The sequence below is a fragment of the Lutra lutra genome, chromosome 7, assembly GCF_902655055.1.
Source record: "Lutra lutra chromosome 7, mLutLut1.2, whole genome shotgun sequence".
NCBI lineage: Eukaryota > Metazoa > Chordata > Mammalia > Carnivora > Mustelidae > Lutra > Lutra lutra.
In genome coordinates this window covers 52,594,547-52,610,876 of record NC_062284.1, presented here as the reverse complement: position 1 = coordinate 52,610,876, position 16,330 = coordinate 52,594,547, and the positions used below count along the sequence as shown (strand labels likewise).

Below are 16,330 nucleotides of genomic sequence, written 5' to 3'. Positions count from 1 at the left end.
TTATTTCCTTATATCTATGTTTCCCTTTATTCTCTTCATATTGAAGGATAATTGACTTACAGTGTGATGTTACTTTCAAGTGTATAACACATTGATTTGACAATTCTGTACATTACTCAGTGCTCAGCACAGTATGTGTATTCATCATCTGTCAACATACATTATTACAATATTATTGACTTTATTCCATATGCTGTACTTTTCATTTCTGTGGTTTATTTACATTATAACTGGATGTTTGTACCTCTGAATCCCCTGTATCTATTTCTCCCATGACCCCTCCCATCTGCCATGTGGCAACCATCAGGTTTTTTTTCTGTATTTAAGAGTCTGTTTGTTTTGTGTTTGAGATTCCACCTATCGGTGAAATCATATGGTATTTTTCTCTGTAAAAGTGACTTTTTAAAAATTAAATTTATATATTTGAAGAGAGAGAGAGAGCAGGAGCAGGGGTGGGATGGGAAGAGAAGCCAGGGAACCTGACATGGGGCTCTGGAGTGAGATTCCAGGACACTGGGATCATGACCTGAGCCAAAGGCAGAAGCTTAACCAGTTGAGCCACCCAGATGCCCCTCTCTGTTAAAGGTGACTTTTTAAAAGGATCATAGTGAAACCAAAGATAATGTTGTGAATGTTAAAATCCAGATGGATTAAGGAGACAATAAATAATAATGCTTTAGATATTATACAAAGAAGATGGCTTATAGCATTTATTACCACTTTTAGATAAAATGTAGGAAAAAAATACCTTAAACAATAGTAAAAAAAAGTCTCATTTATTTTATTTACCATTTTATTGAGCATCTTTACTTACAATGCAGCAGATACAACTGAGCTGGGTCATCACAATTAATATTTCTTAAATCAGTCTTAGGGATACATCCAAGTGATTTATCAATTGTGCTCTTTGACCTATCAGACTTCCCATGTTTTACCTGGGAAAGTAAAGTAAAAGTAAAGATGTCAATCATCTGTTTATCCTAAGCACTATGACTTAAGTACAGATACCTTAAATAAAGTGAGATCTGAGTTGGGACCTTTCTTTAGGTAGTAAGATCCTTGAAATACTTTTATAATTGTAGATACTCTTTTAGGGTGATTCAAGAAAGGCATTGAGGAAGACTGCAAGGACAATAGAAATTCACTGTTGAAAAAAATGGATCATAGACAAATTTTGCATAATGCAAAATGGTAGAGTCTATTTCTAGAGTAACACTGTAATAGATGAATGGATAAAGAAAATATGGTACATATATACAATGGAATATTACACAGCCATCAGAAAAGATGAATACCGAACTTTTGTATCAATGTGGACAGGACTGGAGGAGATTATGCTGAGTGAAATAAGTCAGGCAGAGAACATCAATTATCATATGGTTTCACTTACTTGTGGAGCATAGGGAATAACACAGAGGACATTAGGAAAAGGAATGGAAAAATGAATTGGAGTAAATTGGAGGGGGAGATGAAACGTGAGAGACTGTGGACTCTGGGAAACAAATGGGGTTTTGGAGGGGAGGAGAGTGGGGAGATGGATGAGCCTGGTGGTGGGTATAAAGGAGGGCATGTATTGCATGGAGCACTGGGTGTGGTGCATAAACAATGAATCTTGGAACACTGAGGAAATAAAATTAAAGTAAGATGTTAAAAAAATGTTAAAAATTAAAAAATAAAGTAACATTGTACAAAATACATTGACAAACACTGAAAACAAATCTTAAGAGTTATAGCATAGTGTTGCCTGCTTATGTATCTAACAACATATAATTAGGATGAGAATTGTTTCTTGATTTTTAATGGCTGTTAATTTGTATAAACTCCTATTTTATCCATTGGATGCACATAATTTCCACAAGAAATATTAATTGATTCCTAGTGATGCTTATAATCAGTATGAAGATACTGATAAATAAAACTTAACCATATGTGCATATATGTATTTATATAGAAATATAAAACAGTTACATGAAAATTGAGTATGGTCATTGATGAAATTGCAATTTAATTTTATAGGTAGGTAGGAATATATAATAGTTTATTTTTCATACTTAACAGAAATTACTACAGCTCTACTTGAAAGTGAAGTTCTAATACCTCTTTTTATGTAGAGTTCTCAGTTTTTTTAAAGGCAATAATGAAATTATACATAATCCGTAGTGTTCATGGTGATCACAAGGGTCCTGAAAGTCCATGACATTCATCTTGTGGTCTTACCAATGAAGTCTGTTATGGCATCTCCCTAGAACTTACAACTTGTCGGCTCAGCCTTCTCATTGCCACCTTCATATCTCTGTTCCTTAAAGTATAGATGGCAGGATTTAATACAGGAGTGATGACGAAGTCCACAATGGCAAAAAATGTATCCATTGACTTGGTAGGGAAAGGCCACACATAGAGAAACATGCATGGAGTGAAAAATAAAACCACTACAGTGATGTGAGCTGACAGAGTGATGAATGCTTTGGATAAATCTTTTGAAGAATGTTGTCTGACAGTTATCAGAATAAAGATGTATGATACAATTAAGAAAAAGAAGGTGCCCATAGATATGAAGCCACTGTTGGCAGTGACCACAAATTCTAGTCTGTAAGTGTCCATGCATGCAAGTTTAATAACTCTAGGAAAATCACAATAAAAGCTCCCCACATTATTAGGGCCACAGAAAGGTAAATTTATGACAAAAACAAACTGAGACACAGCATGAATCACCCCAATGATCCAAGCAGCCATTATCAAAAGCATGCACATTTGGGGATTCATAGTAGTTAGATAGTGGAGAGGCTTGCAAATTGCTGTGTACCTGTCATATGCCATGGCTATGAGCAGTACCATCTCAACTCCTCCCATGACATGAATAAAGAACATTTGTATCATGCAGTTGTGAAAAGAAATGATTTTGCAACCACTGAAAAGATCAGAGATCATCCTAGGAACTGTGGTGGATGAAAGGCCTAGGTCAATGAGTGATAGGTTGGCCAGCAGGATATACATGGGGGAATGTAAGTGAGAATCCAAAATTACTGTTAACATAATGAAGAGGTTTCCCAAGATAATCCCCACATAGAACAAAGAGAAGAAAAGAAAAAGGAAAACCTGCATTTCCAAGGAATGTGCAAGTCCTAGTAACACAAACTCAGTTATGACAGAGCCATTTACTTTGTCCATTGAATCACAAGGAAGGGAAGACTCTGAAGTGACCTGAAAGAAATGAGAGAAGGAATTAACTTTGAGGAGTGCCTCACACAATGTGTTAAATGTTGATAATTTAAATTTATTATTGACAGATCTTTTATTTAATTGATAGTAAATTACTTAGAAATAATGGGAACTCAGAGTATGGGTTGGTAGTATGACTAAAGCGCACTCAGAGGCCGTCTATTGCATTAAATTGCTCTTATTTAGTCAAGTACATGGAGTAATCAGGCAACTTAAGAAGTTAGAAATTGATGTACAAATTAAACTCAAGGAATCTAGGTAAAAGAAAGTAATAAAAATTAAAAACAAAAATAATACATATTGATGCCTAGAAAATTAGAAGAGTATACATAAGCATACAAAAATTTTTTTAACAAAAAATAGACATTTGAAAATATAATCAAGAATAATAAAATTAAACAAAAATTACAAATGAGTGTAGAATAATAACAGTTAACACAATAACAGTTAATACACTTTTGAAGTCTGTGTTACTTTTGGGTTTGTATGCTGAAATGGTGTTTGTACTGGAGTTTGAGTGATTATTTTTGTAGCAGGAAAATCCAACACTACATTAATCTTTTATCCTAAAGTTTCTAAACTTCCATTTATAACATATAATCTATTTGTGAACTTTATTATAATATGGACAATCACAATGCAAAATATGGAACTGAGTATATTCAAAGTTGTGGAGTCAGTCAGTAGCATGTAAAGGATAGGCAGGAAAAAACACATAAATATGGGAAGAATGAAGACCAAAGGGAAAGAGTGTAAGAAAATAAAAGGAGGGTGAGGAGAAGAAATAAATTCCTAGACGTCAAATAGGGAGGATAAAATGATGTTCAAAAAAAGGTATTGGTAGATCATGGCACATCTTTGCTTAGGTACCTGCCATAGTTTAAATCAACATTGATTTATTACAAACACTTGGGTATGAAATTTACTTGGGTTTCCATTCACTGTTTTAGGTATATTTTAACTGGAAGGATGGAAAGTAATAGCAAACTATAGGGAAAATAACCACTGAGATAAAGACAAGTTAAGATTTTAAGCATATGAATCATGGGTGCGGCAATGGGGTTTGGTAGAATAGAGTGGTTGAACATGATGCCTCAGTGAACTGACAGGTGAATCACCTCTAAAAAATTTAGGAAGTAACTGATCAAAAGCATCTGTTCAGCCTCCAGGCACTATTTTACTTACCTTCATTCTAATATTTATAGCTTTTCATAAATAAATATTAAAGTTTTTGATATAGGACCCTTTCTGCTTCATCTAACACTGTACCACCTGCCTAAAACAGTGGCTGGCACATAGAAAAACCCTAGGAAATAAGTGATGAACGAATTTCCTAGAAATAGGTACTAAATTATTCATAGAAGAAACAAAACAGTAGCCCTCACAAATACATAGAGAATTTGATTTAATAATATCTTCTCCTAAGCTTGTATTTCCTGGTATAATCCTGTTCTATGTACATAAAAAGTGAGTGTTTAACTGAGTGAAGAGATTTCTGCCCTTTTTACTACAAACATCTGGAATTAGCATATATCATTGATGGGGAAATTCTCATGATCTGAGAGAGAAAAAGACCATGCACTTGTTTCTCTGCCTTTTTAGAAAACCCTGGTGACTTTGTGAGAATCTCAGGAGTTCAGAAGACAAGACTCCATCGAGTTTGGTATCATTCCTGCTGGAGATACAATATTTTTCAGTCATTGAGGGCCTGGGGAGACCCATCTTTAAATAGAAAATATAGAAACATATTAAACAAATAAGACAATCAGAATTATAGATTTGTATAGAAGTGGGAAAGAACTTCAAGAGAATCTTGTTCAGTTACTTCATTCAAATGGCTAGACAGTGCATTCCCAGTGATATATTCACAGAGCCAGAGTTAGAAGTCAGCCTAATGTCCAGTCCAGAGGTCTTCCTCAGTAATATTCTATATCTGCTTAAATAGAGTCATGAAAAATCTAGAAAAATATAGGTTTATTTATATAATTATATAATATTTTATATTTATATAAAGTATAAATTATAATAATTTATATATATAATGTATAGAATTATATTAAAAATATAGAATTATTTATATTTGAAAGGATTACTTTAACCTATTTGGAAGTGCCCTATTCAAGCCTGAGTTTTTATTCAAATAAAATTGGCCTTCTGGGGTACCTGGGTGGCTTGGTTGTTGTGTCTGCCTTCGGCTCAGGTCATGATCCTAGGGTCCTGGGATGGCGCCCCACATTGGGCTCCCTACTCAGCAGGGAACCTACTTCTCCCTCTTAATCTGCTGCTCCCCTGCTTGTGGTTCCCTCTCTCACTGTGTCTCTCTGTTAGATAAACAAAATCTTTATAAAATAAAATAAAATTGGCCTTCCCTTCCTGACTTTTTTTTTCTTGCCATAGGAAATTGCTCTTCTTAACCCTCTTTCCTGTTTCATCACATATCCTGGTCAATCCTTAAATAGTTCCATCTCAGAACTTATAGCTATCAGCTCCTCTGTACCTGTACCATCCCCTGGCATGGGGCCAGAAGCTTTCTGACTCTGAGAATAGCCTCTCAGACTAGGCATTGGCTGATTCCTTCAAATGTGGAGGAAAGTAATACTGAAGGAGAGGGAATCACACCAGAATCCTGGAGATGGGGGATTGAGACTTCCTTCCTTTTGTTTAAAACAGAATTTGATTCTCAAAAAGGCATGAATAGCTGAAGCCAGATGTCTGTTTTACACAATGAAAAGTTTAAAATAAGTTGTAGAGCACAAAAATCAGAAACACCCGAATCTTGAAAAACCTTCACAAACTGAATATATCAAATGGCGTGCATGTGTCTCTCTATGTGTGTGTGTAGAATTGATTTGATAAGACAATGCAATGATTGAAATTTGAAAATAAAAGAGTGATGATGTAGAATAACAGGACAAAAATATTTTCAAAACAAGAAAACTTCTGACACTAATATTTTACAGAGGAACAGATACTGAAGTGGAGTTAAGGGGGAGTGAGAGAGGGACACAACCATGACAGGTGCAGTTTTATAATTAAAAAAACTTTCCTACCTGCCTGTTCAGCCACAGGATTTACATTTTTGGAAGAATAGAAATTCAGAGAATTCAGTCTTATTTTCTGTACATAATCTTCCTTCAAAGACAAAGCTATATATGATTCTTCAAAATAGGAAATAAGCTAATTAGATGCACAGGAGAATGACCTACTGTTGTCTCAGAGAAGGCCAATGCCAAGCCCATTATTAGTTTCTCCTGGGGGACTAAATCTTTGAGTCACATTGGTTTCTCCCTGAGAGAAATAATGAAAAAGAAATTGTCTGGTAATGCAACAGAGGGGAAGAGGGAAGATTTGAGGCAATATGTTGGTTTGTATAAAAATATCCCTATGTATCGGGACACCTGGGTGGCTTAGTTGGTTGAATGACTGCCTTTAGCTCATGTCATGATCCTGGAGTCCCAGGATCAAGTCCTGCATCAGGCTCCCAGCTCCACAGGAACTCTGCTTCTCCCTCTGTCCTTCTCCCCTCTCATGCTGTCTCTCACTCTCTTGCTCTCAAATAAATAAATAAAAACTTAAAAAAAAATCCCTGATCTTTGGGATGAAATGCTTAGATGCACTGAGATGAGGGGCTGGGGGTGTGAAAACATATCCTGAGTGGACAGACATACCACCACTTGTAGGACCAGACTTGAAGAAATACATGTAAAACCCCCGATATGTAAAGATAATTCTTACAACTGACAGGAGGGTAATAAATAGATCACTTTCCTATTATCAGTTATAGCAAATGTTTACCTTTGTAGGTAGTCCCAAACTTTGGAGTTTAGAAGATGAAAGTCTTCTTGAATGCATTTAACCTTTATTTTTCCTGAGTTGACTAGATAGAACTAAAATTTGTACATTATTGGATTAATTTCTGAAGAGATCAGTGGAAAACAGATACAAACACAAAAGAGGAAAAATATAGGAGGTTATTTTGAGTGTTTGTAAGAAGATCATATTTACCTTGAGGGAGATGCTCATTCTTAAGACCTATGACAAGGTACTGAAACAACTGAAAACAACTGAAACAAGAAACTGTTTCCGTAAAGAAGTAAGGCTTTATCTATATCTGATATGTAGATAGAAAGAATCTGATCTTTAGGCTCTCATGGGGTCCAAAAGTGTCAAGTGTCTATCTTTGAGCTGTGTTTGCTTAGAGTTGTATATTATGTTCTCTTTTTGAGAACCAATGGAAAATTGGTAAAAGCTATTCTTTAGAATAGCTTCAGAATCATGGTTAGTGTCAAATTAATTTTTGAAAAGCAATGACATTTCAAAATATGTAAGTAAGGATACAAACTGGAGAATAATGCGGCAGAAACATTTAAAAATAAATAGGAATGCATGGTCAGTGACATGAGTTGGTATATATATGATGAAGTAAGATAATTTAATTGCTTGGAGGAAGCAGAGCTACTCCAAGATTGGAGGAAAGTTTCTCTTGTTAGCTCCCTGCCTCACTGGCTATTGCAAGGCAGGGAACACTCCACAGCCCCATAATCATTCTATCATGTCAATGTATTCTGTCCTGATGTGCCTGCATTCTAAATGGCCAACTGGATACCAGGCAGAATAGTATATTAAGATGAATGAGGGAGAATCTAGACAGAAATAAAGCCCTAGGAAATTCTCCAGCCAAGCATAGGGCACACTGTGATTTGTGAGTGATCCCCTGGGGCATGGATCCTGGGTTTGCTTGGTGACAAAGAAAACTGCTGAGCTAACAGAGGATCAGGGGCTGTTAATGCAGAATTGATGAGACCTTAAAGTATCAGAGAGGATTAAGTCTACTGATTTACAACTAAAACTGGCTCAAGATTTAAACTGGCTGAAGCCAGCAAAAAAAAAAAAACTTATCAGTAGATTTCACTGCAGAGAATTGACAAAGAGATACAGAAAGTGAATTAAGACAAAGAAAAGGGGATTAGGTACTTTAATTCTATGACTAAGCAAATATAAAAAGGAAGCTAATAGGGCAGTGGGGAGGGAATTTGGGGCAGGAGGTGGCTCTCTGGGACCTGCTCTCCCTTTCCCCTTTCTAGCCCCCTTCCCACACTGTTGGACTGGGGCTAAAGGCAGCCAGAGCAGGAACCTGAGCTCAACCCAGGTCACTGAGCTGGAGGGATGAGGAACACCTCTGCAGTATCAGCCTCTTCCTCCCAGGAGCTGTAGGAGCTGGAGCACTTCATGTGCAGAAGGCTACATGCTAGAGTACTAGGTGCAGGTGCTGCTTGCTGACAGCACAGAGGCTGATGGTTAAGAGCAAGCAGACACAGTCCCACATCTCCCAGGAGGAGATGTACCAATAATAGACCACCAGTGAAAGGCCTAATGAACAAGGGTCCATGGACCACAGTGAGCAGCTGGAAAGCAGTTGCTTTCATTCTCTAAGGCAAGTCTACTTCTCCTCTACCCCACACACACCTGGAGCTGAAGAAGGAGGTAACTGGGAAATGCTGGTGGGCAGAGTTTTTAAAAGTCCCAATAAAAGCCTGTTCTCACCAAGCCAGGACCCAGGAAAAGGGAAACATAGTAAGATAGAAAAGTTTTAGACAATAACTGTTCTACTTCAGCCAAATAGCACAGAACAAGCTGTGGCCCTACGTTTACCTACATCAACAAAGACCTAGTGGTCATCTATACTGCTACCCTCACAGGTCACATTCTGTGTTCTCTTTACCAGGCTGGTGTCAGAGAAGACTGGGCAGGAGTCTGGGACTTTCATCCCTGCCAGCTTGTAAGAAGGCCCCCAAATACCCCATGGTATTATTAGAGACTGTGAGAGCCTGGACTTCCATCCCCACTCAGCAGTACTGAGGCACTTCTCTTCTCCCTGCTGGGCTGTATCTGAGGAGGTTCTAAAAGAGAGTTGAGACTTCCACTATTGCCACGTAGGGGTGAGGCCACCCCCTTTGCAGGGTCAGTGAGGACTATGTGGGGCCCTGGAACTCCCACTTCCACCTACCTGTAACAAGTGTACCCCTGGACTTCTACCTTCACTGGTAATGGTGAGACTGTGCTCCCCTTCCCCCTGCAAGAGTGGTATCACAAAAAGTGAGTTAAAACAGAAGATTTAAATAAGACTCAGAGTCTCATTACATAACATGCAAGTGTCCTAATTGCAATTAAAAAATCATTTTTATAGCAAGAACTGGAAAGATTTCAAACTAAATGGAAAAACAATTGGTAGATGTAAACACTGAGATGAGAAATTGGACTTCATCAAAATTAAAAACTTTTACTCTGGGAAAAACCTTGTTTGGAAGATAAAGAGACAAATTACAGAGAGGAAAAACATTTTGCCAAACATGTATCTGATAAAGGACTAGTATTCAGAATATATAAAGATTCCCAAGAACGCATTTAAAGCAATCTGATTAGAAAATGGACAAAAGATGTGAAGAGACCTTTTTTCCCTGAAGAGGATGTACAGATGACAAATAAACACATGAAAAGATGTTCAACATCATTAGTTGTAAGTGAAATGAAAAGTAAAACCACAATGAGCGATCTTGTCACATCTATCAGAATAGCTAAATTAAAAAAAAAAAACCATAGTGACACACCACATGCTGGTGAAGATACAGTGAAATTGGGTCTGTCTTGCATAGCTGGTAAGAGGGTAAAATGCTACAGCCATTCTGGGAAACAGTTTGGCAGTTTATTAAAAAAAAAAAAAACAAAAACAGAAACTACGAGTATATGATCCAGCAGTTTTACTCCTGGGTATTTGTTCCAGAGAAATGAAAATGTAAGTTTATACAAAAGCCTGTACTTAAATGTTTATAGCTACTTTAGTCATTATAACCTCAAACTAGAAACAACCCAGTTGTCCTTCAACAAGTGAAAAGAATCTCAAGGGAATTATGCTGAGAAAAAAGCCAATCCCCAAAAGTTACTTTTTGATTCCATATATATAATATTTTTGAAATAGCAAGATAATAAAAATAGGGAACAGGTTAGCACTTCCCAGGGGTAGGGAAGGAGGGGCAGGATGAAGTGGGTGTGGGTATAAAAGGGCAGCAGAAGGGAACCTTGTGCTGATAGAAATATTCTGCATCTTGACTGTGTTAACATCAATATCCTGGTTGTGATATTGAACTATACTTTTACGGGTTTTCCCATGAGGGAATGTGAGTGAAGGGTACTAGAACCTCTGTGTTAATTCTTGCAGCTTGATGTGACTCTCTATCTAAAATGAAAGTAAAGAGGGTTGCCTGGGTGGCTCAGTCAGTTAAGTGGCTGACTCTTGATTTTGGATAAGGTCATTATCTCATGGGTCCTGGGATAGAGTCTCAGGCTTCATGTTGGGCTCCATGCTCAGCAGGAAGTGTGCTTGAGGAAGCTCTTCCTCTCCCTCTGCCCCTCTCCTCCCTGCTCACTCTCACTCTCTCTCTAAAATAAATAAATCTTAAAAAAATGTATAAAATAAAAGTTAAAAAGAAAGCCCAGATAATAATCAACAACTCATTCAACACTGCTCTTTTTAAACTCTTTGTCGATTTTATTCATTTATTTAATGATAAATATTCATCAAAGATTTTCTGTACAATTATACAGATGTGATAGCAGTAAACATGATTGACACAGACTTTCCTCACATGGAGTTTAAAATGTAATGAGGAAGACATACAATAAATAAGATATTATGAGTATGGCTAATGTTACAGAAATTATACTAGGGAATGCTATAATAATATACAATGTAAGGAGCTCTCTTGGACCCAGGTTCTGGGAAGCATTTCTTGATAAAACACGAAATTTAAAGAATGAATAAAGCATAAAAGACAAATGTTTCAGACAGAATAGTTGGCCAGTGCAAACCTTAAGATAAGAAAGAATAATTTTTTTAGGCAAGCAAAAGAAAACCAAATTGCCTCTGGAATTGTAGAGCAAGAGCATGTTGTCCTCTTAGGCTTCAGGGGAAGATAAGGGCCAGGTCTTGTGTGGCCTAATTAATCTTGAAAAGGAGTTTGTATTTTAATTTAAGAGTAGTGGCAAGTATGTGAGGGGGTCTTAAATAGAAGGATCACATGCTTAGATTTATATTTCAAAAAAATCTGGGGTGTCTGGGTAGCTCATTTGGTTAAGTGTTGGACTCTTAATTTCAGCTCAGGTTATGATCTCAGGTCTTGAGATCAAGACCCATGTTGGGCTCCAAGCTGAGCATGGAGCTTGCTTGAGATTTTTTCTCTCTCTCTCTCCCTCTGCTATTCTTCCCTGTGCATATGTGTGTGTACCCATGCTTTGTCTCTCAAAAAAAAAAAATCAACAACAACAAAAAAACAAACTCTCATTCTGAATGTAGATAATGAGAATGAAGGCAAACAAGAATTGAAGTTGGAAGTCACATAGGTGACTTAATATTCTTTTTGAAAAATGACATGTGAATTCTTAGACAATATTTGATATTTAGAAGAGAACAGGGGGCATACTGAAGAGGTGTTTAGAAGTTGTAATTAATAGCATTTGCAGATTTAATGAATATTAGGGATTCAGGAAGGGAGGAATCCATTATTACTCCTAGATTTTACATTGAAGAACTGGGTAAATATTAGCACTACTTATTGACTAGGGACCTGAAAGACTAACAGGTTCAAGGATGAGATGAGTTTAGTTTCAGATCTGCTGAATGGGAGATGCCCTTGAATCATCAAGTCAGCAGACAGATTTATGAAGTAGGAACTCAAAAAATAATACATTGGCTTAAGAATAAAAGCTCTTAGATGATATGGTAATTAAAGCCAAGGGAATGTTTGTCCCTAAGGCATAGAATATGGAGTGAGAAAAGGACAAAAATACAATTCTTAGGAACGCTGAGTTTGGTGATGGAGCTGATTGAGAGAAGCCCAGTGAACTGCTACTGGGAAGGAATTTACCAAAGAGTAGGAGGAAAAGCCCAGTGAGAATCCAGTGAAATATTTGAAAGAGGGGAGTGGTTAGCAATGATCAAGTAAAGAAGAACTTCCCATCCAGATGAATACCAAAGTGTTAAAAGAAGTAATTTATTTTTAAGATTTTATTTATTTATTTGACAGAGAGAGAGAGAGAGAGAGAGAGAGAGCAAGCCTGAGCACATGCATGAGCAGGGACAGGGGGAGCAGCAGGCAAAGGGAGAAGGAGAAGCAGGCTTCCAGCTGAGTGGGAGCCAGATGTACGGCTGGATCCCAGGACCCTGGGATCATGACTTGAGCTGAAGGCTGATGCTTAACTGACTAAGCCACCCAGGTGCCCGATGTTAAAAGAAGTATTAATGGTTAATTTACACGGAGGTAGCAGAAACGTTACTGGAAAAGTTCCTAGAAACACACTGGACAAAATACATAGACATTAGTTTCATTAATTGAGCATATTTTATTTAGAGAGCAGTAGAAACAAATAAATGAAAATGTTAAGTGTTAACTTTAATAAAGAATTTATTACAAATGTGGAAACAATATAAATTGAATATGCCTTACCATTTTTGGTTTGACATTTATCTAAGACTATCAAACTTGGACCAAGAAACCATATTCAAGAAATCCAGGGCCTCTAATTGCACATCCCAGGGTGATTATTCTCCTTTGGAATAGCTATTATTTTTATACTTTTTTTTTAAAAAAATAAACCAGGTGATTCAATATTGGAATGACTAGAAATATAGAATAATACAAAGGTAGACAAAAGTGCAAAAAGCTCTGGTTTGTATTTATCTAAAATATTGACAGTGTTAAGGAAAATTCTCTTTCTACTTATAATCACTCAAATCTAAACACAAAACTAAAATAGCATCCTAAACTGACAAAGTCAAGTTTGTGTTTGGGGGCTAAATATAAGTAACACATAGTTAATTTTGTTCTTTTCTAAGTTAAAATTGAATTAGGAATTAAAAAATAGAATTTATTGATTTTGATTGACTCAAAGTCACATTTTATCTATTAAGTCCATAAGTTTACAATGAGATATATTTATCATTTTGAGGTATTCATTTATAATTGAGAATAAACACAATTATCAATTCCCAGAAAATGTCATCCAGAAAATGGTATTTGAATGTTAAGTTTATTCCTACAAATTAGCTCAGTTTTCTATTCTCATAACTCTTCATGATGGAAGTAGGTGAAGTCAGTTTATTTTCTGTGGTTAACAAAATAAAGTCAGCTCTAACTCAGTCAATTTCTATAGGTAGACCTTTGTTGAATTATTTCTCCAAATAGTAGTTCTTACCATAGTAATGATGACAGTCATGTGAACTGCAGTGTTCTTAGTGATCCTGAAGCATATTGTATGTGGATCTACTGCATTCATTATGAGATCCCACTAGGACCCACAATCCATTTGCCCAGTCTTCTCATGGCCACTCTCATGTCTTTGTTTCTTAATGTATAGATGGTAGGATTCAAGACGGGGGTGATAGCAAAGTCAACAATGAACAAGTACTTATCCAGCGATGTTGTAGGGAAAGGCCACACATAGAGAAACATACATGGCATAAAAAACAAAATCACTACAGTGATGTGAGCTGACAGTGTGACAAATGCTTTGGACAAGTCCCCTGAAGAACGTTTCCAGACAGTTACCAAAATGAAGATATAGGATATAATTAAAGAGAAGAAGGTAGCCATGGATATAAACCCACTGTTAGCGATGATTACAAACTCTAGCTTGTAAGTGTCTACACAAGCAAGTTTCATGACCCGAGGAAAATCACAGTAAAAACTATCTACTTCATTAGGGCCACAGAAGGGCAAGTTTATGACAAAAACAAACTGAGATACAGCATGGATTATCCCCACTATCCAGGCAGCCACTACAAAGGAAACACATGTTTTGGGGCTCATGATTGTCAGATAGTGGAGAGGCTTACAGATTGCAGTGTACCGGTCATATGCCATGGCTATGAGCAGCACCATCTCAACTCCACCCATGACATGAATAAAAAATATCTGTATCATACATTTTGGAAAAGAAATGATGTTGCAGTCAGTGAAAAGATCAGAGATCATTTTGGGCACTGTGGTAGAGGACAGACCTAGATCAAGTAGAGAGAGGTTGGCCAATAGGAAGTACATAGGGGTGTGTAAATGAAAGTCAATAATTACTGTGAATACAATGAAGAGGTTTCCCAGGATAATCCCCATGTAGAACATAGCGAAGAACCAAAAAAGAAAATGATGCATCTCCCATGAATTGGAAAGTCCAATCAATACAAATTCAGATACCACAGAATCATTTGTTGTACCCATTGGCTCAATCAGTAGAGAAAATGATGGAGTATTCTGAAGGTAGAAAATAAGGAAGAATTGAGAAATATGCGAACTGAACATTAATATGTTGCTTGCCCATCGATGATTTTGTGGGAACTGTGTTGCAAATGCCAAATGTGAAGCTGGAAAACATACAGAGAGGGCAGGTGAAAGGAAGATAAATAATAGGACAAATGAGATAATTAGAAGTTAGATTAGAGAGAGAAGGAAACATCACTTGAAACATGGAGGAATTAAGAGCAAAGAGTAACACTCCCTGGTAGAGAGCCTCTTTACCTTTCTCATTGTGCTTCTTTAGTCTTTTCTATTTATATTCAAGAAAACACATTTTGTGTCATGAATAGTCAACCATAATTTGAATATTCAAATTTAATCATATCTGTATATGCATATTCTAGCAGCATATACTCTCTGATTATTCTTTTACTTCATTTCTGTGAAATCTCAGACATTAATCACTCATAGAATAGTCAGCAGACAATTAGTGAAATACTATTGAATCTGAGAGGAATGCTTACAGAAAATGAAAAGGCTTTGTCCTCTGAAACTGTAGTTTACAATACTTGTGATTGCAACAAATCACTGGGAGAATTATGATACACTTTAATTAAGTGACTCTCCAAACCTCAGAAAAAGAGTGTCAGAAGACTCAGAGAAACAGCTTCTCTGTGCTTTGCTAGGATTGAGAGAGATTTTGTAATCTAGGTGTAATCATGATACACTAGGTTTCCAAGCTGTCCAAAACTCATTGTATCATGTCCTGTCACTGTTGCACCATATTCATGAATTTTCCTTTTAATCTGTTCTCTTAGCCATCTTAACTTGCCTCTAATAGAGGTCCTTTTCAGAACTGACGGACACTAGTTCTATTAACTCATATTTATTCTTACCATTCTCTCTCTCATTCTTTTTTTAAAAGATTTTATTTATTTATTTATTTGACAAACAGATCACAAGTAGGCAGAGAGGCAGGAAGAGAGAGAGGAGGAAGCAGGCTCCCCGCTGAGCAGAGAGCCTGATGTGGGGCTCGATCCCAGGACACTGGGATCAGGACTCAAGCCAAAGGCAGAGGCATTAACCCAGTAAGCCACCCAGGTGCCCCATTCCCTCTAATTCTTGACATAGTCATTGGCTAACATCATCAAATGTTTTATCAAATATGCCAAATTGAGGGAAATGACTTATCCCAACATTCCCTTTATGAGGGGAAAGTATCATTTCCATTTGTGTAGTTTGGTAGGGGCATGAGCGGAAATGGAGTGGGCAAGACAGATTTACCATATTTGGTCCTCACAGTGGGAAATGTGGAGTATCACACAAGACGGTGAAGAAAGTGCTGAGAGATACAAGATCCTTGAGATATCAGTCCACCAAAGAGACATCATAAATGTTAATTCCTTCAGAAATAGCTCCTTCTTAGGTCATGATATAATTTCGTTATTACAATAGTAAGAATGGTGTTAAAGAGATTGGAATAACTAGTGACAGAATGTGTAAAGACAGAAAAGAAAGAGAAAGTGGAATGGGAGTATAAGGAGAGAGAGTTTACTGTAGTATTGCTCAACATTGGGAGCATTTTTTGACCTACCTGTTCTGTTCTAAGGTATGTAGCCACATTTGTAGGAACTCAGTAGTTTTGATTTATGCTTTGTAGTATAATCATCTCCAAGACAAAAATATATGTTTCTTCCCAGTGAGAATAGAGTTAATTAGTAGTAGTAGTGTTACTGACCCATAGATGTTTCTCAGATCTCTAATAACTAGCCTTTTATTGATTTCTCTTGGGAATCAGATCTGTGAGGCATGTTAATTTTCCCAAAAGG

The 16,330-nt window shown here is 36.8% G+C and overlaps 2 protein-coding genes across 3 annotated transcripts; both read right to left on the bottom strand.

Moving 5' to 3' along the window:
* LOC125105016 (olfactory receptor 4F6-like) lies at positions 1-3,168 on the bottom strand. Of its 2 annotated transcripts, XM_047738026.1 has the most exons (2): positions 2,250-3,168; positions 1-14 (listed from the first exon to the last, which is right to left on the bottom strand). In XM_047738026.1, the coding sequence occupies exons 1-2, from the start codon at positions 3,166-3,168 to the stop codon at positions 1-3; spliced, it is 933 nt and encodes a 310-aa protein (XP_047593982.1). The 2 variants fall into 2 exon arrangements, with proteins under 2 accessions (XP_047593982.1, XP_047593981.1); XM_047738025.1 differs by lacking the exon at positions 1-14 and having other exon boundaries at positions 2,230-3,168.
* A 10,379-nt stretch (positions 3,169-13,547) lies between these two features.
* Positions 13,548-14,486, bottom strand: LOC125104425 (olfactory receptor 4F6-like). Its single transcript, XM_047737054.1, has one exon. The coding sequence runs from the start codon at positions 14,484-14,486 to the stop codon at positions 13,548-13,550; it is 939 nt and encodes a 312-aa protein (XP_047593010.1).
* Between the last annotated feature and the right edge of the window lie 1,844 nt (positions 14,487-16,330).